This window comes from Colobus angolensis, unplaced genomic scaffold (assembly GCF_000951035.1).
Source record: "Colobus angolensis palliatus isolate OR3802 unplaced genomic scaffold, Cang.pa_1.0 Scaffold213, whole genome shotgun sequence".
Lineage (NCBI taxonomy): Eukaryota > Metazoa > Chordata > Mammalia > Primates > Cercopithecidae > Colobus > Colobus angolensis.
Window position 1 is genome coordinate 3,714,240 of NW_012115300.1, and position 25,915 is coordinate 3,740,154.

Sequence of the window (25,915 nt, forward strand, 5' to 3'; positions counted from 1 at the left end):
ACCATGTTGGCCAGGCTGGTCTTGAACTCCTGATCTCAGGTGATCTGCCCACCTTGGCCTCCCAAAGTGCTGGGATTACAGGTGTGAGCCACCGCTCCCGGCCTCTTGCCTTTTTAAATAGCTAAAAGGATGACTTTTTTGAAACGAACTTGTACCAATTAGATTTTTGAATGTCCTTATGTTGTAAGAGTAACCTCTGTACCTCTCCTTATTTTTATATAAACATTATGAACATGTCAGAAGTTTATCACAGAAAAAAAATATTGCATTTTCTTGGGAAATATAGGTAAGAAATCTGGCAAAAAGAGAATGGAAAAAATGAATGTTCTTTTACTCAACTCGGTAAAGTTTTTCAATGTAAATGTGAAGAATTTCAAATCATTGGTTACTACTGATGAATGATCAGACACATTGCTGTGTATTTTAATTGAACTGCTTCTGAAATGTAGTGAGCTCCACTCCACATGTCTTTCTTTATTAACAAACAGTTGTCTTCTTAGGTTTTAATGTCCCTCTTTGAAGAATATTTTGTAAAAGATATTTTGCATTCATTTGGTAATAGTGTCATTGGTACCAAATTTTTATTTTTTTCTCATTAAATTACTTCTAAAGTAACAAGGTTAGTCAGATGTATGCATAGTATATTTGGTGAGAAAAGTGTCAAAGTATATGAAAACACTATTATATAAAAAACATTTTAATATTCAGATTATCATCACCATTAAGTAGTGGGCAATTGAAACTTAGGTCAAGTGTTTTGCCTAAGGTTGCAAAATTGGTCAGTGTAAACTCAGAATTTAAACCTGAAGCAAACCTGCTTCATAGATTATTAAAAGAAGTATAAGAATTATAAACTTGTTTATTCATTGTATAGACTATATCTTTTAAAAAACTAGAAAAACCAGTTATTAGAAAAATTTTAAATGAATAATGAATACTGATAGACTTTAATTAAACTAGAAATAAGTGGAAGTTGTATTTATTGTAACCCATATCAGTCAAAGCTATATTATTCCTATTATTATCTTGATATTTTAAGCACAATTGGAACATGTGAAATCTGAAAATGTTAACAGCTTGCTTAAAGATCTGAAAGGATAGGACCTAAATTGTAGCAGAATTGATTTAAATTAGACCTAGTAAGAATATTTTAAAAGAAGTTGTTAAGCATGATATAGATTTTTCAGAGAGCTTTTGTATTTCTTGAATAGAAATTTTAAACATATAGGACATTCACTAGTGGTTAGAATTTTGTAATTCTTGGGGAGAGAGGGTATTGAAAGGCCAGATTAGCATCCTGCAAGCCATATTTGGTCTGTGGACATGTTTGCTTTGACTACTTTAAAAAAAAAGAAAAACACCATTTAAAAATTGAGAGATAATGCTTAAAAGTTTTCTGGCTTTTCTGAAAACGTTAAAAGGTTAACACCAGGCTCATATTTCTTAAAGACAAGTTGCTGGAACTATGTAGAAGCTTTGCCTTTAGTTGGGGCATGTCTTCACCACAAAGTCTATCCATTCTCTCTCATACATGGCTTGCTTTCCTTTAGCATCTGAGTTTGCACTCCCAGGGATAAGTATAAGGGCCTTTTGAAAGTCTTCTTGAGGCATCCAGGGCTTTTATACAAAATAACTAGAATATATTATATCTCCAAATTATTTTCTAAAAATGATGCAATGGGAACATTTGATTAAAAAATCGGTAGTACTATTAATCTTTGGGATTAGATATAGATTTCATAAGAGCTAGTCCATAGCACCAATACTATCAGGATTACAATGTGGGAAACACAGTACTTAATTTTGTAGACCTGTATTTTTTCCCTGCTCCATTGCAACATTAATTTTCTTTTTTTAGATTCAGGGGATTCATACCTAGGTTTCTTACATGGGTATATTGCGTGATGCTGAGGTTTGGGCTTCTACTGATCGTGTTGCCTAAATAGTGAACGTAGTATTTTGATAGGTAGTTTTTTTAACTCTTGCTCCCTCCCTGTCTCCCATCTTTTGGAGTCCTGGTGTCTGTTTTTCCCATCGTTGCAACAATATTTTCTATCTTGGGGCACCATTATAGAACAGCAGCTTCATTTAGTATTTTATGGGGTACTGCCATGAATTCCGATGGTAAAAGAAATAACATAAAATTCATTGTTGGATTAGAATTTAAAGTCTTGAAGTACTCTTACCTAAAGAGTAGAAGGCCCACTTGAAGAAATGACTCTGTTCATTAATTTGGGATTGGAGGCTCTCAAAGTTTCTCAATGGTCCCAGAGTCAGTAGAATACCCTTAGCTATGGGCAGCCTGGCAGTCCTTTCATGATAAAGGGCAGTGCCAACCCTAGGGATTTTTTTTTTTTTCCCTAGAAGTTTCTTTTGAAGAGAGCAGTAACCTCTTAAGACAAGATTTAACCTTGGGGTCCTTGGGTTCATTTAATTTAGAACTTGGACGAAAACCTGGAAACATTTCAAATGAGCCTTCTGGAGATATTACTGTGGTCATAGATAAAAATTATGTCACTAGAAAAAAGCATTAGGTTATTCAAATTTCCACAGAGTAGATTTAAACGTTCTCCAGGATATTTGCTATTTAAAGCTGTTGCTAAATGGTGGAGATTTTTTAAAAAATGAATTTTATTTTTAAAATGACAAATAATAATTGAACATATTTATGGAGTACACAGTGATGTTTCCATACAGATCAAAGTAATTAGCATATTCATCATCTCAGACATTTATCATTTCTTTCAATTCAGTATCTTCCTTCTAGGTATTTGAAACTATATAATGTTTTATTGTTACTATGGTCATGCTACCGAAGAATAGAACACTAGAACTTATTCCTCCTATCTAGCTGTATCCCTTCCTTCTCTACAGGGATTTTTTTGATGTACCTTTTATTTTAGAATTGTGTTTTTTTTATCTTTATTGGCTACATTTTGTTAATGCACTTGTGTTAACTTTCCTTACAGCCTCAATTACAGATATATCCTTTATGTTGCTTACAGATTGGGCTTTATAACAAATCATACCTAAGAGTTATACTTCTCATTGTGGTTTTGATTTGCATTTCTCTAATGACCAGTGATGATGAGCATTTTTTCATATGTTTCTTGGCTGCGTTAATGTCTTCTTTTGAGAAGTGTCTGTTCATATGCTTCACCCACTTTTTGATGGGGTTGTTTTTTTTTTTCTTGTAAATTTGTTTAAGTTCTTTGTAGATTCTGGATATTAGCCCTTAGTCAGATGAATAGATTGCAAAAATTTTCTCCCATTCTGTAGGTTGCCTGTTCACTCTGGTGATAGTTTCTTTTGCTGTGCAGAAGCTCTTTGGTTTAATTAGATCCCATTTGTCAATTTTGACTTTTGTTGCCATTGCTTTTGGTGTTTTAGTCATGAAGTCCTTGCCCATGCCTATGTCCTGAATCGTATTGCCTAGGTTTTCTTCTAAGGTTTTTATGGTTTTAGGTTTTACGTTTAAGTCTTTAATTCATCTTGAGTTAATTTTTATATAACGAAGGGATCTGGTTTCAGCTTTCTGCATGTGGCTAGCCAGTTTTCCCAACACCATTTATTAAATAGGAAATCCTTTCCCCATTGCTTGTTTTTTGTTGTCAAAGATCAGATGGTTGTACATGTGTGGCATTATTTCTGAGGCCTCTGTTCTGTTCCATTGGTCTATATATCTGTTTTGGTACCAGTACCATGCTGTTTTGGTTAGCCTTGTAGTATAGTTTGAAGTCAGGTAGCATGATGCCTCCAGCTTTGTTCTTTTTGGAAAGCAGTGATCCTTTTATGCAATTGAAATATCACATGTTCTGATTCTTGATTCATTGGGTTCCTGGTTGTGGACGCATGGTTGTGGTGGAGAACAAAGAGGTTTTTTTTTTTTTTTTTTTTGAGACAGAGTCTTGTTCTGACACCCAGGCTGGAGTGCAATGGCATAATCTTGGCTCACTGCAACCTCCACCTTCTGGGCTCAAGCGATTCTCCTGCCTCAGCCTCCCAAGTAGCTGGGTTTATAGGCACGTGCCACCATGCCCAGCTAATTTTTTTGTATTTTTGGTAGAGATGGGGTTTCACCATGTTGCCCAGGGTGGTCTTGAACTCCTGACCTCAGATGATCCACCTGCCTTGGCCTCCCAAAGTACTGGGATTACAGGCATGAGCCACTGTGCCTGGCCCAAAGAACTTTTTTTGACTTACTTCATCATGCACATGTGCCAACTCTGTCTCAGAGCCAACTGTGTGTAGAAGCAGTATGGGCATTGTCAGATATTACAAAATTGAGGACATGTTTAAAGGGTTCTCTTGAAACCTCAATCTTTGAATTTTTTTTCTTACCAGTGTGATTTCACTGTTTTGTATGGAATGTGCAAAGATTTGGTTTATAATTCGACATACACAAATTAAATAATGAGTAAATATTTAGTATAGATAGGAAGTTTCCATGTATATGGGAAGATCTTCAGAGAATATAAGTCAATGATGAATTACCAAAAGAAGCGCAGACTATTAAGATGATGATTAGAGGCTGTTTTCTATGATATATGTTTCAGTAAGCTTTGGATTTTGTTTTTCTTATACTGTATTTCTGAAAATTAATGTTTGCTATTTCAATCTAATGTTATAAGACATTGGATTTACAAAATAGCTTCATCTTCCTCTTCTGCTATTCTTAATATTTATTCCCTTAAAGCATAGGATTTACTATCTAAACATCGAATATAAATATTGAACATTTTAAAGGAAATTCAATCAATAATTAAAATATTTAAGTAAATTATACTTTTAAATTTAGTATGCTAGTTATAATTTTGGGAGAATAAAATTTAATTTTTCTTGCAAAATGAAATTGAAATAATACACAAATTGGTAAAGATATGAATATTACATTTGTTTATTTCCCTTTTCACTCAATTTGCGACTACAAAATATAACACTTCTGATATTTTTACATCGTTGGGACTCTGGGATTATGGGATTAACATGGGCTTTGGAGTAAAGTGAATGAATTAGTAGCTTATGAATTTAACAAGGTTTTTTCATGTTTTGAATCTGTGTCCTCATCTATTTAACCTATCATATGGTAAATAAAATAATATTAATGAAGTGCTTAGCACAGAGTTTAGCATGGTACTCACTTACAAGTTAATTTATCACCTTTTTTATTGAGATGGGGTCTTGCTCTGTCACCAAACTGGCATGCAGTGGTGCAATCTTGACTCACTACAACCTCTGTCTCCTGGGTTCGAGTGATTCTCCTGCCTCAGCCTCCTGAGTAACCAGGACTACAGGCACGTGCCACCACGCCCAACTAATTTTTGTATTTTTAGTAGAGATGGGATTTCACCATTTGGCCGGGATGGTCTCGATCTCCTGACCTCATGATCCTCCCCCCTTGGCCTCCCAAAATGCTGGGATCATAGGCATGAGTCACTGCGCCCGGCCAGTTTATCACTTTCTTATATGAAGATCAACATGGTTGGAGGTTTGTTGGGAATTTTGAATGTGGCCTCATTTAAGTAGGGATACTCTTATAAATAGATTTGATTAATTAGATATTTAAAGTCCAGGCCAAGGAAGCAGTATTTGACCATGAAAGATAATAGGCAGCCAATTGTTTTAAATTCAGCAAATATTTATTGAGGCATTATGTGCATCGTTGACCTGGTATGAGGTATTGGTATGAGTAAAATGGCTCTAGCTCTGACTGAAATAATAAAATAAGTTCTTTTGGAAGGCTAATATGACTACAGTGTTTGGAATGAATATGAGAGGGAAGAAAATACGAGAGAAGAGAGAGGGAAGTGAGAAGTCAAACAAGAAGGCTGCTGCAGTAATCTCTGCTTGAAGTGATATGGCTTTGTACTGATTGATAGAGAAAAAAGGGAGGCAGTGATGAAAGCCAGGGATGTACAGGAACATTAACACATGTTGGTGACTGATTGAGTGGATGGGCAAGGGGTGCAGAAGATGCAGACATTAAAGAGCATTCCATGTTGTCAAGTTTGGGAGTCTTGAAAAATAATGCTGTTAGTGCCAAAAAATGTGGTGGGTATTGGAAAGAGGAGTGTGCTTTTTGCTGTACACTTTCTTTTCTTTCTTCTTTTCATTCCTCTTCTCTTTTTCTTATAGGGGAATTACAGGAAGGATAAGAGGCCATATATGGGGGGGTAATTATTGTATAATGTCATCAGAAATTTGTTAATAGACATTAAATGAACAAGGTATTAACAACTAAAACAAACATTTAGAAAAGATAAGTAAATTCAAATTCACAGCCACTGATGTAGAAAATGAAGAGATAAACCTTTCCCCAATGCTATATTTCAATCTAACAAGTATTTATAAAGTGTCTACTATGTACAGTATATTGCAGATGATAAACAAGTGGATTTGTTCCGTTGTCTAGTCTATAAACAATGTAGAAATCTGAGTGTAGAGGTGGTCAGGAACGAAGCAGGGGATAAAGCAGGTCGTATAACTGCATCTAAGAAAATGTTTTGCATGCTAATAGAGAAGGACAGAGTACTTTTGGGTCTTAGGTGAGAAAGGATATCAGCTGTTGAGAAACAAGGAAAGCTTTTATCAGAAGGTAGCATTTTAGGCTGGGAAGATAATCTATAGGAGTGGTGGTAAAACACTCTTAAGTGGGTGAAATAATGTTTTCAAAGGTATTGGGAATAAACATCACACGGAGAGTTGGGCCTGTGGAAGGCAGTAATGGAACACAGATCTGGTAGGATAAATGGGAATCTATGAGGTCTTTAAATACCAGTGGCAAAGTGGGTCTTGAATTTAATAATAGTGATAATCTTAGTAACATAAGAACTGTTTAGGTGGAAGTTACATCAGTTACTACTTTCAAAATGTACACAAAACTCTTGTGATGATGGAAGTGAACTTTTTCCAATTTCTTATTTCATGATTACTATATTCTAGATGATTTTCCTCATCAGCTTCAATAACTGAAAATCCTTAACAACTGCTTTTCATACTCTTCACTGTCACATGTTAAAGATAGGAGCATAAAAAAGAAATGTGAAGAGTCTTCTAACTGCTAAAGTTTGGGCTGCTTCTGAAATTTGCTTTTTCCTACTGTGGTAATCTTTAAATGATGATTTTTGCCAAGTGTCTCAGAAAAATATAGCCAAAAATGTGTAGATTAGCTTGATGATTTGTGATGAATGACCAATTTAACCCTAGTTTAAGGTATGAAATCTTAATATGTGACCTTTCTGTGTTGATTTTTTTTTTCTGAATATGCTTATGATATTTACTGCATTTAATTTCTAAATATTTGTTTCAGCTATGAATTTGTGAAATATCTCAGACAGCATATAGGCAACACTTTGGGTTCTATGATTGAAGAAGAAATGGAAAAATGCACATCTGATCAGAATCAGGGTGAAGAATGCGGCTATGATACAGTTGTACAGCAGGTCACTAAAAGAACTCAGGAATCTAAAGAGTGAGTATGAGGGGAGGGGGTTGGGGGGAGGGATAGCATTAGGAGATATACCTAATGTAAATGACAAGTTAATGGGTGCAGCACACCAACATGGCACATGTATACATATGTAACAAACCTGCAGGTTGTGCACATGTACCCTAGAACTTAAAGTATAATTTAAAAAAAAAATGGGTGAGTATGGCCATAATAATATTTTCAAATAACGTTTTCTTCAATGAGACTTCTTGATAGCACCCTGATCTCTGTCACTCACAGTCTATTTATCTTGTAGAAGCCAGAATGATTCTTTAAAACAGTGAGTCAGATCATGACACCCTTTCACCCAGACTCTCCAAAGGCTTCCCATCTCCTTTTGAGTGAAACCCAGAATTCTTTTTGTAGCCAAGCCAATGAGGCCTACCATGGGCCTTCTGCTCCCTCTCCTACCCCACTTCTTACCATTTCCCCCCTCATACTGTGGTCTTGCCTGCTCTTTCACAAAAAACCAAGTACTTTCCCGAGGGATTTGCACTCATGTTGCTCCTGTTACCTGGAATGCCCTTTTCCTAAATATTTGCATAACTTGCTCCTTCACTTTTTTTGGGGTCTAGGTTAATTGATGTAAACAACAGTTAAGTTCCTACAGCCTATTTCTGTAGGTCAAAGAAATATCACCAAACTTCTAAATAAAGATGAAAATGCTTATAATATTAAACACTGAAATAAGTGTGAGCTATACATGCATTTAAGAAAGATTAATAAGGGCAGGATAATTATTTAACTGGAATAATTATTCCACTTCAGAGTTGCTGGTAGCCTATCCTGCCTGGCATCTCAGGGTACAAGGTGGGAACCAGCCCTAGGCAGGATGCCATCATCAGTTTTTTTTTGCTCATCAATGTTTTAATGAAAAGATGTTGAATTACATGATGTCATTTGAAAACCTGCTGTGGCTCATATTTCCAGTATCAGAGACATTTGAATGCATACCTGAGCTTATATTACTGACTGTATTTTAAAGTATTAAATCTAATTTACTTTTAATTAGTTAAACTTTAAAAAAATTATTTTGGACAAAAGCTCTTCCTCTTTGGGACAACTGATTGTATTATTTAAATTAATATGTTAGTAATTGACAAAGTGACATCATACAGCTATTTTAGTAAATTTAGCAAGTTTGATGCCCTAATCTATATCAAGCGTGAGTTATAGAGGCTAAGATTTCTTATTTCTTAATTTGGGGAAAACAAAAAATAGAATCACCTTTATCTTTGGATAATATTATAATTCCTAGTAAGTCTGTTTCTAGCAGTATCATTAAACAATTCTAGAAGAAATACTAAAATACTTTATTAGTCAGCTAATGAAAGTATTTTCATGGTAAGAGCAGAATTTTATGTAGTACTGCTAGGAAATTACTTTTTATCTCTATTTAAGCTATTTGATTTTCCTGTGTTTTAGTTCATCCATGTGTTAAAATTAATACGGTAATAATTACCTCAAAAAGATTTTAAATGACTCAGTAAATGTTTATTTTCCACTTTATGAACCATGGATGAAAGATTTTACATTGTGCAACCTTTTTTTTTATTTCCAGTTTTTTTTTTTTTCTTTTTTGGTGATTCTTCAGAAATCACTTAGGGCTAATGTAGCAACACTACATCTGTAGACAGCATTACAGTTGTTATAAAGTATTTTTATAATTAAACATTTTGAGATTTATTTTTTAAACAGATGTTTGCACACAGAATAATTCATTTGTAGGATCTATATAATATATAATATTCCTCATATAATGAGTGGAAGTACTGTAGAATTTCATTGTTAATTGATGTGGTTTTTATTCACTATTTCTTAGAGCTTTTTCTTTCTGTAGTCTTTAAAACTTGCAAAGCATGAAAGAATCTACTCAATGGTGTTTATATTCTATTTTATATCTGTTTTTTCTTAGTCTTTTCAAAACTGCAATGGCTGCTATTGAGTTTTAGTTCATTTAACTCTTGATATTGATGATATGACACTATTTTTTAATTTACTTTTTAGAATTATTAGCTACTGCCTGTGGCCATTTTTTTAGTATTTCTTACAGCATAATTTATGCTGGTCTTTTCTAAAAGATCTGTTGGAAACATTTATTTTCAAAGCAAAACTTATAGATTTTCTATGGAATTTAAGTACCATTATCCTTATCCTGTATATCATTAAGATTTACTTTTATACTTCTTTATTAAATCACGAGATTATAAGTTTTAAGGAGATAGGGACTTTGTGTTGATCACATGGCCTTACTTAGCTGCAAAGGAGGCTGGGGAGTGTAGTTTAGTCCTGTGCCCAGCTAGAATTCAATCACTGTGGAAAGAGAGAACAGCTTTTGATGGACGTGTATTGATTGCTGCCAGGGCACTGTTTTGTTTCCCTGTTTGTTGCTGCCCAGAATCTGTAGAGGCAGAAGCTGGATCTCTGGGCTCAGTTATCCTTAAATATACTTTGCAAATTAGTGTGTGTGTCTCAGACTTCTTTTTGCTCTTTATGTCCCTTTATATCAAACTGGGATATTCTCTGGACTCTTTGTTACCTCTATTGAGTTATCTTCTGTATGTTTCTCCCCCTAGCGGTTCCTAATTTATTTCCGTCTGCTTTCAGTATTTTTGTGTTTTCTCATAATTTCTGGTACTTAAAGAAATATGTTAAATACACGTATTTTAAAACTTATAGTTCTATATGATATACATATTAAAAATTATATTTAAATATATTAACATAGTTTAAATTATGTAGAAATTATATCTATTTAACAAGAAAAATGTAAAATGTATTTTATACTTTTTATATAGAATCTCAGTCTATGATTTCTATTCAAATTCCCCAGCAGGTTTGATTTCTCTTATGAGAGATAAAGTACCTTTTCTTCTTTTGATTTATGGAGTTACAATGACCCATTATCCAGAATTATACAGAAAAGAACATTTCTGTGCATAGTTTCCTAGTGTATTTCCATTATTTTAATGACAATAAATACATGTATATAGGTATATATACACACACACTATACATGTATTTATTATCGTTTCGGACATATATGTGTATATATGTATATACACACACATATATTTATTTCTTGCTATAGTCATATGAAATAGGTTAGCTAGATTGTATTTTTACTCACATTTTATAGTTGAGGAAATTGAAACTTATTCATGATGACAAAGCTGGCCGGTAAAATAGTCAGGATCCTCATTCAAGTTTTCTAATTTCAAATTTTATAATTTATTCACTATTTTTATTTACATCATTGTGCCTTTTTTGTTTTAAATATAGAAATTTCAGTGGTTCAGGTCACATATGCTTCATTTATAAAATAAAGAGCTCGACTATATTTATGGTTCTTTCTAGCTCTAAAATTCTATTCTTAGTGCTTTTGAGGATTTCAGTTTTGTATTCATAGGGATGCTTGAGAGTTTGAACTTACAAAGTGGAGAAATTTGATACCAGTTCTTTTTGAGCTTTTTAGACCAACCAGAAGAGATTTTAAATATTATCCAATTCACACTCTTAATAATTTCAGGAATCTTTTTCTTAACATCCTGAGAGTGGGTTTCCCAGCTTCTGTTTGAAAGGACACATTGATAGCTTAACTCTTACATAGGTCTTGGGAACATACAAGAGCTCTCAGTTGTGTCTATGGGTGTCTATAAAGTATGGACAAAGGAAAAGAGAAGGAAAGAAAATAGAGGATGGGAGGGGTGGAGAAAGAGATAGGTATAAGACAAGAGAATGAAGGTAAGGTAGCCTGGGTTTTGGTGGTATAATATTAATAGTTGACTTTTTTGCTAGCAATTGGAATCCATGCCATTGAAACCTCTTACCTTAGGTTCTTTTAATTTTACTACCTTGGTCCATGTAACCATGAAAAAACCCAGGAAATAACATACTTTTTGAATTCCCTATTAATTTTTATTGCTGTTTTGTGAATTCTGTTCTACCACTACTTCTTTAAGAAAAATTGAGTTTGATTTTTCTCTTTAGCATTGTGTTCTTAAAGGGACTTCCCTTTTTATAGAAAAATAGATAATTTAATTAGTTGACTGTTTTAATTTCTGATTGTATTTCTGTTATTAAGACTACCTTGAATTTAAAGGTACAAGGAAATGATGCATTACCTGAAGAACATTATGATAGTTGTGGTTGAGTCTATGATTAACAAGTTTGAAGAAGATGAGACACGAAATCAAGAGAGGCAGAAAAAAATCCAAAAGGAGAAAAGCCGTAGTTACTGCACAGACAATTGCTCTGATAGTGATTCGTCGTTCAATCAGGTGTGTGGTTTTGTTTTGCATTTATGTCTTGAAATGGTGTTTAATAATAGCTTCAATAAATTATTTCTTAGCCATATTTTTCCTGCCTTCTTAAGATTCAGAAGAAAAATAAACAATAAAATTAAATAACCTAATATTAAATCTTTAGTCCACGAAATAACATCTTATAGAATTATGTTCAGTGAGTAGCTACATTATATCTGAGACAATTACTGGTGAGATGAGGAAATTAATGTATGTTGGAATTAAAAAAAATAGCGTGTTGAACCAAATCTGCTTAAGCTCTAGTTAAAACATCTTATTCCCAGTTAATCTGCATTAAAATTTAACTAAATTAGAGATTACGTGTCGCGATAAAACATTTCCTTTATACATTCTCTGGAGGTGAATGTTGTGAATTGTTAGTTTTAAAACATTAAGCTTTTTTTTAATGTCAAGAGATTTGAGGTCTTACATTTTCTACTACCAGGTTGTAGGAACCCTTGTCATTTGGCTGCAGCAAAGTTAAGAGAAAGATGGGGCCAGTGGCTAGATTAGCCGTAATAGAAGACAAGGAAAACTAGCTGGACTAGAGCCTATGCATGTGCCATGGACTTGTACACAGAGACTACCAGGCCAAAAGAAGCCTGTCTGACCTTAGTGTCGATCTCACCTGGTATTTTTAGTCAAACACTTTTCACCTAATAAGCTATACCACAGGGACATAACTATAAAATAAATCCTAACCATATACCAAGAAGGGATTTGAGGAGTTTGGGTGAAAACATGAACAAATATGTATATTGGTCAAGTTGGGACTGCATGATTGAAGGAAAAATGGTTTTGGAAATATTGGAAGCATAACTTAAAGGTTATGCTTTGTGCATTGCCACCTGTGCATTGCCACCATTGCATCATTTAGCAGGAGAGATTATGCTGAGTAGTGAACTTTTCAAGTCAAATTGATTACCTGATGTGATGGAGGACAAGACAAAGATTGTGAATTTTCTTCATGTTGTAACCCTTAATCATTTCTTGTTGAGGAACTGTGTGCAAAAGGGTGGGGTATAGAGATTTTAGTTTAATGCAGTCATATGACTTGTTTAGTAAGTTTATTGAGCTGCTTCTTCAAATCAAGGACTTTCTGGACTTAAAAGGCACAAAAAACGCAATTTTATGACTCTGGGGACTCACAAGATTATATGCTCTTACTTGCTGAACCACCTGAGTACGTTGAAATTGAAACATAAGAAAAAAAGATGGAGCATTTGTTCTAAGAAGTACAGGTATTCAGATCTAAATAGGACCTATTTCGTAGCTGGCAGTTAAGACCTTGCCAAATCCCAAATGCTGAATTATTTCCAGTTATTAAAATGATAGATTTTTGAAACATGCAAAGCTTTGGTAGAAATGGGGTTATAGTTTTTGAAGATTTTTTTTTTTTTTTAATCTTGTTTTGTTTCAGTTCTTGAGGAGGAATCATGCTTTAAGTTTCCCTGGATTTCCTTGGGAGGTCCACAGGGTATATATAAGTTTTCACATGTCTACCTTATAAATACAACTTTGTTTTAGAAGGCACTAATTGGGTTGAAAGCGAACTCTGCCCATCAAGAAGGCATGGTATCCCTGGACTTTTGGGAAGAAGCCTAAGAGTGCCAGAACTGTCCTGAAAGCTCTTTCAGTATGTCCAGGTTCTAAGAGATATTGGGTATAGTTTTGCTTATAGTGAAATGAGACTCTCTTTCATATAGCTGACCAAAGAGAGGCTGAATATATTCAGAATTGAAAATATCTCTAAAAATATATTAGTCATTCATTCCAATAAATATTGACAATCCTATTCATGCCTTCAAAATTGTTGTTTCTTGCTGTGGAGTGAAAAAAAAGGTCTGAATTTTCCTATGAATAACATTGTAAACAATGCTGATGTTAACTGTTTTGATATTAGTGAAATACTTTTGTTTCGTGAATAGAATGGGCTTTAATTCATTGTTATTACTTAAAAAATTGCAGCCTGATTATATTTGGAGTTTTGACCCATTACTGAAAAACAGGAGACTGTTAGTGTAAGTGTGAGGATATTCAAGAACAAAGGAGAGATGGTAGTTGTTACCACAGTTGCAAGCATTGCTATGAAAAGCTTTGGTATTGTGATTAAACCTGGAGCAAGTCTCTGCAAGATAATGCTAGAAAGATAGAAATAATAATACCAGCTCTAATAATAATACCTGCCGTATACTGGTCCCTGTACTTAGCTTTATATTCACTATAGGTATTATTAGTCCATTCTACAGAAAAAAGCAAGGCTTATAATAATAGTTAAATAATTTCCCCAAACTTGAATAGCTAGTGAAGGGGGGACTTTGAGTTTAAAACTGGCCTTTCTCCCTGCAAAGTCGTTCTCTTTATTCTTTTCCCAGCTACCTGGAGACTGCTTGGGTGTAAGTTATGGTTCCACCACCTACTAGCTGTGTGGCCTTGGACAAATTTCTTAACTTCTTTGTGCTGTAGTGTTTCCCATTTGTAAATGGGGATGAAAATACTACTTACCGTATAGGGTTGTTGAGAAGATTAACTGAGTTAATGTATGTCTTGTGTTAGAGCAGTGCCTGGCACACAGACACTGCTTTATACAGGTTAGCTTTTATTGGTGACATCTCTTAAAGGGAATGCTGAAATGGACACAATTCAGAGACACACTCAAATATAAAAATTTCTCAGCTGTGGTCCTATATGATTTCAAACTGATCATCTCTGGGCCATTTCTAACTGCTTGGGAAATTAGAGGATTAACTCTGATATACGTTAAGCTTTCAGAATTCATATCCTTTCCTCTTGCAGTTTTTCTTTCTTTCTCTTCCTCCGTAGTAATTAGTATAGTACAGCACAGGCATTGTGCTGTTTTATAGCGTGCAAGCTACTTTAAAACCTTCCAAGGGAACTTCACCCCAGGGTGTGTACCTTTATGCAGAAGGTGAGTTTAGGATAATAGTCACCTATTACTCTTGCCTGACACAAACATGTTTGAAGTATTCAGTCTTCCTTTGTTTTCCGAGCAACTTCTCTTTGAAACCCATCCTTTGGTACCTGTCGTACATAGAATAATGGTCCTCTCAAAGATGATCCAGGGATGATCCTGAGTTATCCAGGTGGGACCCCTCTCATCACAAGGGTCTGTGTAAGAGAAACCCAAGTGGATCAGAGTCAGAGCGGGCACTGTGAAGACTGACAGAGGTTGTAGTGACGTGACTGCTGTTTTTGAAGATGAAAGTAGGCCATAAGCCAAGGAATGAGGGCGGCCTCTAGAAGCTGGAAAAGGCAAAGGGACAGATTTTCTCTTTTCTGGGAACACCCCGAGCTCTATGTTGCTAAGCTTTGGATTCTTCCAGTAAGAATCTTCTTGAGTAGGTTTTTTTCATTATTGGGTACATGGCCTTTCTCCTGTCATTCAGAGTATGTCCTTTCAATTATCCTAATTTATTTTATGCTATTCAAATCTTAATCAGAATATCTTGAGTTCAGCAACTGTTTTCTGGCCTCTATTAAAATCTTCAAAGCTCTACAATGCTCTTTTTGGTGAAGAATTCTGCTTTTGAGGATTTTATACAACTACTGAGAAATGACAAGACACTGATCTCTTTTTTGGCAACATCACTCAGAGCAATAGGATTAGCTACATCCCAACCTGTACTTCAGAAGTTCCTCAATGTCTGGCTACCCTCACCTGATAAGATTTTAATTATTGCCAGGTGCGGTGGCTCACTCCTGTAATCCCAGCACTTTGGGAGGCCGAGGTGGGTAGATCACAAGGTCAACAGATTGAGATCATCCTGGCCAACATGGTGAAACCCCATCTCTACTAAAAATACAAAAATCAGCTGGGCGTGGTGGCACATGCACCTGTATTTCCAGCTACTCGGGAGGCTGAGGCAGGAGAATTGCTTGAACCCGGGAGGCGGAGGTTGCAGTGAGCTGAGATCGCGCCACTGCACTCCAACCTGGGCGACAGAGTGAGACGCGATCTCAAGGAAAAAAAAAATAAAAATAAAAATAAAGGCCAGGCAGGCATTGTGGTTCACCCCTGAAATCTCAGCACTTTTGGAGAACAAGGCAGGAGGATTGCTTGAGACCAGTCTGGACAACATAGAGACAAGGTCTCTCTACACACACACACACACACACACCCCACCTTAGCTTGACATGGCATTGTGTGCCTGTATTCCCAGTGATGGGGGACTGAGGCAGGAGGATTGCTTTGTTACGGGAAAAGTGGTCTTGACCCAGAACCCAAGAGAGTTCTCAGATTTTGTGCAGGCAGGGATTCAAGACAAGTTGCAGAGTGCAGTGAGAAGAGATAATTTATTGAAAATTTATTGCAGCATCTGTTGTTTCCTTACTTTTTTTTTTTTTTTTTTGAGACGGAGTCTCACTCAGTTGCCAGGCTGGAGTGCAGTGGCACAATTTTGGCTCACTACAGGCATGTGCCACCATACTCAGGTAATTTTTGTATTTTTAGTAGAGACGGGGTTTCACCATGTTGGCCAGGATGGTCTCGATCTTCTGACCTTGTGATCCGCCCACCTTGGCCCCCCAAAGTGCTGGGATTACGGGTGTGAGCCACCATGCCTGGCCTACTATTATACTTTTTATTTTTAGATGATGTTTTAGATATTATGTATGTTTAAATTGCCTTTGGTGGGAAAAATACCTTTTCTTTCTCCAAAATATCCTATAATCTACTATAAACTTTTTTATAGATGGAAGTTTTTACTTCAGGATTTTTTTCACCAAAGAAATAAGGAGAAAGGCTAGGGAAAAGTATAAGAAAAAAAGAGAACAAAACAGTCCAAACAGCACTGTAGCTGTGCCTATGGTACTATTGGTAGCTTTTTTTTACTTGTTTGTTTTGTTTATCTGTCTGTTTCATTCATCTCACATTTCTGAGTATGCAACATTTTGGCTTTGTGTCTTTTGAGTCTTACAATGTTATATATATTTTAATTGCTTGCAAATAATAGTTTTCATATACATGAAGGTACACTGTTCTACTGCAACATTCAGTTCCCATTTAAAAGTCTTGGGAAAAAAACTTCTAAGTCGCTGCCAAATCAAAATAGATCATCTGCTTCTCTTGTCTGAATTATGTTTTGTGCTTGGAATTATATTGAAAAAGTAACTTATAGCAATATTTCTAAAAGCCTTTTAAATAAATGAATGTCCTGTCAATTGTGTTACAGAGTTACAAATTTTGTCAAGGAAAATTACAATTGATTTTAGACCAGTTGGATCCTGGGCAACCTAAAGAGGTAAGTTTCAAGGATAACTGTTAAGTTTCATGCAGATAGCATATATTTACCATATATGAGATTACAATCAGTAGCAACCAGGTAGGTTCCCTTGAGGCTAAAGGCTTTATGATTATGGGCAATCCTAGACCAATATCCATGGTAAATTTTCAAGTCCAAATGAAAAGTCACAGAGTAAGGGAGGTTTTCCTTAGTGAATTGTCGTGGTTTGGAAAAGGAAATTTTTATCTTTAGCATCAATTTCAAAGGGATAAAGTTATAGGCAGTTGTCCCCCAAACTGTTCTTTCACTGTTGTTTTATATGTAACATTGTAGTTAGTCATTTCTTAAGAAAAAAGATTTTTAATTATTTTTCTACTTTCAGAAAACGTGAACATCTTTTAAAAATAATTATTTTTAATGGTCAAATAAAAATTGTGTATATTCATCTTGTATAACATGTTTTGAAACATGTATACACTGAGGAATGGCTAAGTTGAGCTGCTCTAACATGCATTGCCTCACATACTTATCATTTTTTGTGGTGAGAACATTTAAAATCTACTCTCTTAGCAGTTTTCAAGAATAAAACATTGTTATTAACATAGTCATCATGTCATCATGTTATACAGTAGATCTCTTGAATTTACTTCTCCTAACTGAAATTTTGTATCCTTTGACCAGCATCTACCCATGCCTCCCCTAACTATCTGAGCAATTTTGACCTATTTGTTTATTTTTTAGAAAATAAATATGTATATATATTTAAGATAGGGTCTTACTCTGTCACCCAGGCTGAAGCACAGTGGTGCAATCATGAATCACTGCAGCCTGTACCTCCCTAGGCTCAGGTGATTTTCCCACTTCAGCCTTCTAAGTAGCTGTGACTACAGATGCACGCCACTGCACCTGGAGAAATTTTGTATTTTTTGTACAGATGGGGTTTTGCCACATTACTTAGGAAGATCTGGAAATACTGTGCTCAAGTGATCCACCTCTTGGCCTCCCAAAATGCTGGGATTATAAATGTAAGCCACTCTGCCTGGCCAGAAAAAGGATTTTTGAGAGAAGCAATTATATTGAATTGTGTCTGTTTATATTTTAAGAGATTGTACAAATCACTGTTTATGAAGACTTATTTCATTTGAAAGTCAGCATGAAATAGAAAATATGATAGGATTTTTTTTTTTTTTTTTTAATCTAAGCCTTTTATGTATTGGTATGCCTATCTTGCCATTTGGTCTCAATTTTTAAAATTATTTTTCTCAACCTATTAAATATAAACTGAATGAATAGTTGTGATTTACTCCTACTGAAATTTTCTAAAAAATCATAGAGAAGAATACTTTTTTTCTTCTCAGCATTTTGCCTTATGATTTATTTTCTGGGTTCATATTAATCATAACATCTTTCAAAAAATATTGGAAATGAGTTTTGAATTTTTTATGATAAAAATCCCATTGCCTTCAATTTAAATGGATGATTTGGAAATCTATACTTGTTTAGAAGCCTTCATTTTGCTTCTGCAAGTAGTAAATTCTAAATGGGATTTTTTCCTAAAAATTTCCTGAAATGGAAAAATTACTTAACATTATAAATGAATTACTACTTTTAAAAACTCTCAATATTTCCCTTACTACTATCACAAATAAAGTTATATTGAGGAGTTCTTTCATATGAATATATAGACAGTTTCAAATATATGTATGTTCTTTGTCTTTTTTGTCTAAAAGTTGGGCCCTGATTCAGAGTGTCTGATTTGCTGAGGTTTTGGCTCCTGTCTTTTAGGCCTCACCTTTTTAATGACTAGGCTTTAGTTGTTTCAGTTGGGAAATGACCACATTTTGAGGATGAGGCTGGAATTAGTGTGTTATTATTCACTACTTGGATATTGAGTGGGAGAAAAGCTTTGTTCCATTCTTCATTGGAGTGGAACTATTCTCTACTACTTTCCCTTGGGTCATACTGTTTTGAGTGAATTCTGATTGCATTTTGAGAAGACTGATTAAGAAGTAAGCTTTCTATGAAAATATATAAATTAGATTTTGCATCCCACTACTGAATGACTTCCTTTTTTTTTCTATCTAAGTAGTCAGAAGGCCAGAAAATATGGTATAGCACAAGTTCAAACTGATTGTTTTGTGAGAATCGTTCTTATATCCTAGAATGGGAATGCTTTGCCAGGGGCATATCTGGGCAACATTTTGAAATTAAAGCCCTCAAACTGTAGGAATGGCCTAGAATAGGGAAAGCCTGTAGGACAAGGCCACTGGAAAACATTGGTGATTCTGATTCAACTACTATTCTTCCTCCCGTTCCACTTAGACATGATACCTAAAATCTCCTACTACATTCAGTATTTTAATTTTGCTTTACACCAACAGCAACTGTTTTTTTCTCTGCTTAGCACTTAGTTTAAAAAATGATTTCTCAAGAGCTTTTTAATATAAAGGCATCTGATAAATCACTCTTTATAAATTATCCAGACTTTGCCTTTTAGTAGTTTGTTAAATATTATTTTGGAAAAGTGGCATTATTTTAGTGACTGAGTGTTAATAAAAGTCTTTTAAAAAATTGTAGGTGAGATACGAAGCCTTGCAAACATTATGTTCCGCTCCTCCATCTGATGTCCTGAACTGTGAGAATTGGACTGCTCTCTGTGAAAAACTCACAGTGTCTCTTTCAGATCCTGATCCTGTGTTTAGTGTAAGAAAATGGTTATAGAAATATTAAAAATAATATGTTTTCCCACCATTCTAGAAATAAGTGGAATATGATAGTTATGACAGTTTTCTTTTCTTTTTTTTTTTTTTTTTTGAGACCAAGTTTCATTCTTTTTGCCCAGGCTGGAGGCGCTGCCTCGGCTCACTTCAACCTCTGCCTCCCAGGTTCAAGTGATTCTCCTGCCTCAGCCTCCTGAGTAGCTGGGATTACAGGCATGCCACCACCACACCCGGCTAATTTTTGTATTTTTAGCAGAGATGGTGTTTGATCATGTTGGCCAGGCTGGTCTCGAACTCCTGACCTCAGGTGATGCACCCACCTCGGCCTCCCAAAGTGCTGGGATTACAGGCATGAGCCACCGCGCCTGGCCGATAGTTTTCTTTAATAGTAGCTCACACGTTTATGGAACTTCAGTTTCAGCTTTCTAATTGTCAAAATTTTTCTTAAGAAAATTTTATGATTAGATTCAAAATATGGTCATACTTCACTGCCAAATAATACACTGCTACCTTGTGCATTTTGTCTTGTAAAGGAATATCCTAGTATTTTATTTTATTTTTGTTTTACTCTTTGAGACAGGGTCTTGCTCTGTCACTCAGGCTAGAGTGCAGTGGCATGATCACAGCTCACTTCAGCCTCAACCTCCCAAACTCAAGTGACCTTCCCACCTCAGTCTCCCAGGTAGCTGGGGATTATAGGCATGCACTACCATGCCTGGCAAATTTTTGTATTTTTTGTAGAGATGGGGCCTCACCACATTGCTCAGGCTGGTCTTGAACTTCTGGGCTCAAGTGATCCTCCAGCCTCGGCCTCCCAAAGTGGTGGGATTATGGACTTGAGCCACCACGCCTGGCTGTGTCATTGCTTTTGAATAATGCTGTTTTATGATACTCTCAAATTAAAAAAAAAGAAAAAAATATTTTAAAAGGATTCATGGTCTATGAAAGTTTGAACTAAAAATGGTGAATTACGGTCAAAAGGGCTTATAAACATTTTCCTCATGTATTTAAGTGTTTACTTAGAGATTGCTTAACTGCTTAAAGAGAGAAGCAAGAAAACTAATGCTGAGATTTTGGAAAATAATTTGAAGTGAATCATAATGCAAATATAGAAAGTTTCTAAAATTGTAAAATTATGAAGTCAGATATGATTTTATTTAAAATTTGATTTGCATATTACTTTTTAGGAACAGTTATTTTATGATGAAAAGTGAGCTTTACATGAGCAAGTGCAGTAATTCTGCAGATAGTGTCTGTGATGGAAATGAAGGACAAAAACCCTGATTATCCAAGAATTACGTTTTAAACACAAATTGGATTTCCTTTTAGAGGATCTTTTCTTCCTAATTGATTTATCAGTGAAGATAGTTTTGGCTTTAAAATCAATATGATGTTTGGCATAGAATATAAGGCATGAGAAGAAGAATTACATTTTGTTCTTTGTTCAGCAAATATGTATTGAGTATCTATAGTGTGTATCGTTCTTTAGACACTGGGAACACACCAGGGGCAGGACACAAAATCTTTGCCCTCAGAGAACTTAGATTTCAGTAGGTAACGCAGACAATAAATAAATATTTGTAGAAAAATATAAGGTATCCCAATATATTTGTCTATTTAAAATCAGTCTACCGTTAATGAAGATATGGTTATACTGGTAAACAGAAGTGGTTTGGGAATCTCTGTAACTGTTGTAAGGGGAAGAAGGTGTTTACCTAATACTTGGATGCAGTTCAACCTTGTTAACAGCAGAGGGTATTGTAGACTTCTGGAACCGCTCAATGATCCAAGAACTTCAAGGTGAAAAAAATGTATCTCAGGGTTATCTTTAACATTTCAAGCTCTCTAACGACAGATGCAATTGTAAATTTCCCTTTATTTTTTCTTTTACTTAATAAATACAGAATAGTAGCTGAGTAGGTTTCCTTTATTTTACAAATTACGAAATAACTTTATAAAATAGCAAATTGTAGCCATTTAAAATTATTATGCAGCAAGGTTCAGTTTTATTACTTATGCTAATAAAATTGGAAGCAATTATTATAGAGGAGAGATGCTAATAAAATTAGTCATTTTGAAGTAGAAAACAAGGCATGGAGTTTTTTTCATTTTAAATTTGTGCTTGATCCAAATTCTTTTTGAGTTCAATTCTATTTCTTCATCTCCTTCCCTAAAGGACTCTTACATGCAACTGAGTGAAGCCTATAGAGTTGAAAAGTGTGACAGATACCTATCAGTTGCTGCGACTATAAAAATAGACTTCCCAAAGTATTTAATATCCTTTGTTCAGTAGGAATTTCTTGGGGCTATTAGAAGATACCTTTAGTAACTTGGGGAACTATTTCTTGTAAGTGGATTGTCTAAACTGATATCAACAGAGTTATTAATTCCCCCCCCCCAGATTAGACTATTTAAGGCAATTTTATGTTTGTATTTAATTGAAAGTCAAATTTCACTATTAGGATTAATCTCATCATGATAGTAAAGTAGGTATAATTAAAAGGATAATAATAGCTACCATTTTAAAGTAACTCTTAGTGCCAGGTATTGTGCGAACTACATCTGTTGCCACTTTTAACTTACTTACCTTCTACTGATTTCTATTTTGAGTTTTAATAATGTAAAAATTTAAACATAAGAGTAATTTTCTTGGGAATAGGCAAAATTATTAGAAATAATTCTAAATCTTTAATTACTGAAGCTACCCATGTAAGCAAATAAAAATGATGAATTTTGGATTTGGAAATATGGGGTGTTAAAAAAAATTTGGTACTGCCTACTCTGTTTCTTTGTTTGACACCTTTATATAGTCTCTTCTATGAAACTTCACCTTACCCCCCTCCTCACCATGTCAATAGCTACTATGACCAGATTGTGCAGTAATATCTTTCTGTTATTAGATTCACATACTAGTTTTGGTCAGTTTTAATTTTTGCTGACACAAGAGTGTGCCCTTTTTAAATAAGTACATTCTGACTCTGGTTTCTGAATGTCTTGTTTGTATTTGTTTTATTTTCTGGGTTTTTACTGTGTGAAAAATGTTTCATCTCTATTCTATTCTTGTAAGATCTTAGATGCAAATTTTCTGTCTCATTTCCGTAGGACCGGATTTTAAAATTCTGTGCACAGAGATTTTCACTTTCTCCATTACATATGACCAAGGAAGTTTATACAAGCTTAGGTATGTTTATGAAAACATTTAAAAATGTTTTTGTCATTTGCATGTACTTAAGAATGGATAGGAAATAACTTTTTTCAGAAAACACTGTAAATGAATGATGTAATTTTTTTATGTTTTCCCTTTTTTTTAGCTAAGTATTTGGAGTCATACTTTCTTTCTAGGGAAAATCATATTCCTACTCTTTCAGCTGGTGTAGATATAACTAATCCTGATATGACTCGTTTACTTAAAAAGGTATCCATTTACTAGAATAAGCTTTCATTTTTATTTATTTAGTTTTATATTTGAGGATGCTAATTTTTTGAGAACTATTGTGCACTGCTTTGTAGGTTCGTCTTCTAAATGAATATCAGAAAGAAGCTCCATCTTTCTGGATTCGTCATCCAGAGAAGTAAGTCCCCTCCCAATGTATTTCAGCATAGAACTTAGCAGTGTTACCGCCCCATATACCTTTCAGACAGAAAGAGTAAGGACAGTCTTAATGGACTGACACAATTGGGAAGGGATTCATAAAATTTCTATTTTTATTTTTCTTAAGCTTGTCGTGTTTTATACTTAGCTATGTGAATCACAAGTACCACTTTACATCATTTATCACAAGGTAAAAAGAAAATGTAGCATTAGTTATTATTATTTTTTTAATGTATCAGTGATCTGAAGATCTGCATTAGGTTCTTATTGGTCTTTACTATTACATTTTGGACAAGTTCCTTAAATATTCTTTAAACTTTTTCCTTTCAGCTCTAAAATTTATTCTAAGTTGTAAGAGAATCTGTGAGTCTAAAAAGGAAAGTTAAATTTGCAGATCCAGTGTTGAAGTAAAAAGAACCTGTTGTTAAAGCAGAAACATTGAGTATGAATCCTACCTATGTCATTTACTGAAATAGAAAAAATGTTTCTGAAGATTATATGCTACTTTATACAGTTTGGATGTTATCTAGCGATGGTGCTTTGTGCCTTTTACTAAGTTGTATGATAAATGCCCAATTAACCAGAACACAATTCTGTCACCAGTGGTGAGCCCTTACCTGGCCTATCTAGTAAGTGATTAATGTTTACTCAATTCCATAAATATGAAGTCTACCACCAGTACTATATAAGTAATTGCATTTCTTTTTTCCCAAACTTTAAGGTATATGGAAGAAATTGTGGAGAGTACTTTGTCCTTGTTAACAGTTAAACATGATCAAAGCCATGTTGTCTCAGAAAAGATTTTGGATCCAATCTACTTTTTTGCATTAGTTGATACCAAGGCTGTGTGGTTCAAAAAGTGGATGGTAAGGAAAAATAGAATATTTTTATACCTTTTAGTGCATTGCTGTATCATTTTAATAAATAGCTAATGTTTGAATAGTTACTGTGTACTAAGAGTTCTAATCAGTTTTACATGTGTTAACTCATTTATTATAATAATTTATGAGGTTGGTGGTATTAATTACTCCCCATTTTTCAGATGCAGTAACTGAGATATGGAGAAGTTAACTTGCCCAAGATTTTTTACCTATTAAGTGGCAGAGCCAGAATAGGATTTTAAGTGGTATTTCATTTGAGTCTATTTAAGCTGAATGACTTATTCAAAATCTATTTTTTCCTTAGTGTAAAAGCTTCAAAAATTTTAAGCAGATGTGGTATAACATAAGGATTCAATACGTATTTTTTTCGGGCTTAGGAGATATTTCTGAAAGTATTTTTTCATTTGCCTCCCTCCTGAATCTGAAGTTTGGGGAATGTGTTTAGTGTCTGAACCTGGCAATTTCTCATGATGCTGGCACTGACACTAATATTAAGAGTAGAGAGATCTTTATACTGTTACCTCCCTCAACCTCTGTCGAATAAGAGATGTCTGTGTTTGTCAGTAGTAGCAACAGGACTGACTTTTGTGCTCACATTGTTTTCTCTCTCATTCTGTACTGGGCACCTAGGTACTATATTTCTGGCACTTGAGAAGAGAGGGGCTGGGGCATTCATTTACACTTCCGCACAATTTGGATGTTATGTAGCGATGGTGCTTTGTGCCTTTTACTAAGTTGTATGATAAATGCCCAATTAACCAGAACACAATTCTGTCTCCAGTGGTTAACCCTTACCTGGCCTATCTAGTATGTGATTAATGTTTACTCAATTAAATTAAATTAATTTAAAATGAACCCTTTGTCCCTCACATCTAACACTTAAAGTTTTTTCTTGATTATCAAATTATACCGTTATATTGAGAAAACATGCAAAATATGTAAAAGCTGAAATAAAATTAAAATTTTCTAATTATGCAATGCAGGGATAACAACTGTTAAGATTTTGTTTCACGTAGATATGTTGTATATACTTTTATATTTATCTGTTTAGGTCATCTTTTTTAACAAAATCAGTCATATTTTACTAACTTTGTAATTAACTTGTTTTCATTTGACTTTCTTGTTGCTGGGAGTTTATTCTTAAGAGAATGGGCTACAAATTTGTTTAAAAATCACATTCTGAAGTGTGTTCTAGTATACATGAAAATTCGTCACATCCTCCTATAATTTTTGCATCTAAGGCAGGAGTTGCCAAATTTTTTATGTAAAGAGCCAGACCATAAATATTTTTGACTTTATGGGCTGTACAGTTCCTATTGCAGCTGTTCAACCCAATTGTTGTAGCTTCAGAGCATTTGTACATAATAGGCAAATGAATGGACTTGACTGTTCCAGTGAGTATTTTTTTGCAAAATTGGGTCTAGGCAGAATTTGATCTGAGGGCTGTAGTTTGCTGACCCTGGTCTAAGAGATATACTATGAGGATTTCTTTTCAGAACATGGTCAATATTAAAAATAGCTTAATACTATATCAACTTATTTCTCTTATTAAATTTGAAAAAAGGATTAATAGTTTTTGAAAACATTGTAAGCTACAAGGTTTAAAACACAAGGTTTTGATTAACCTTCAGTTAACCAAAACACAATTTAATCAATGTTTAATTAAAAACTCTATTCCCAGCTGGG

At 34.5% G+C, this 25,915-nt stretch overlaps 1 protein-coding gene across 1 annotated transcript in view; it reads left to right on the forward strand.

The window, feature by feature from the left end:
* Positions 1-25,915, forward strand: part of TBC1D32 (TBC1 domain family, member 32) — a 226,783-nt gene that overhangs the window by 5,728 nt on the left and 195,140 nt on the right. Inside the window, exons 2-9 of the mRNA XM_011942960.1 lie at positions 7,310-7,471; positions 11,592-11,769; positions 16,986-17,054; positions 19,614-19,739; positions 22,859-22,937; positions 23,068-23,171; positions 23,267-23,328; positions 24,070-24,214. Coding sequence (XP_011798350.1) covers positions 7,310-7,471; positions 11,592-11,769; positions 16,986-17,054; positions 19,614-19,739; positions 22,859-22,937; positions 23,068-23,171; positions 23,267-23,328; positions 24,070-24,214 — 925 coding nt within the window. The remainder of the gene's footprint in view (positions 1-7,309; positions 7,472-11,591; positions 11,770-16,985; positions 17,055-19,613; positions 19,740-22,858; positions 22,938-23,067; positions 23,172-23,266; positions 23,329-24,069; positions 24,215-25,915) is intronic.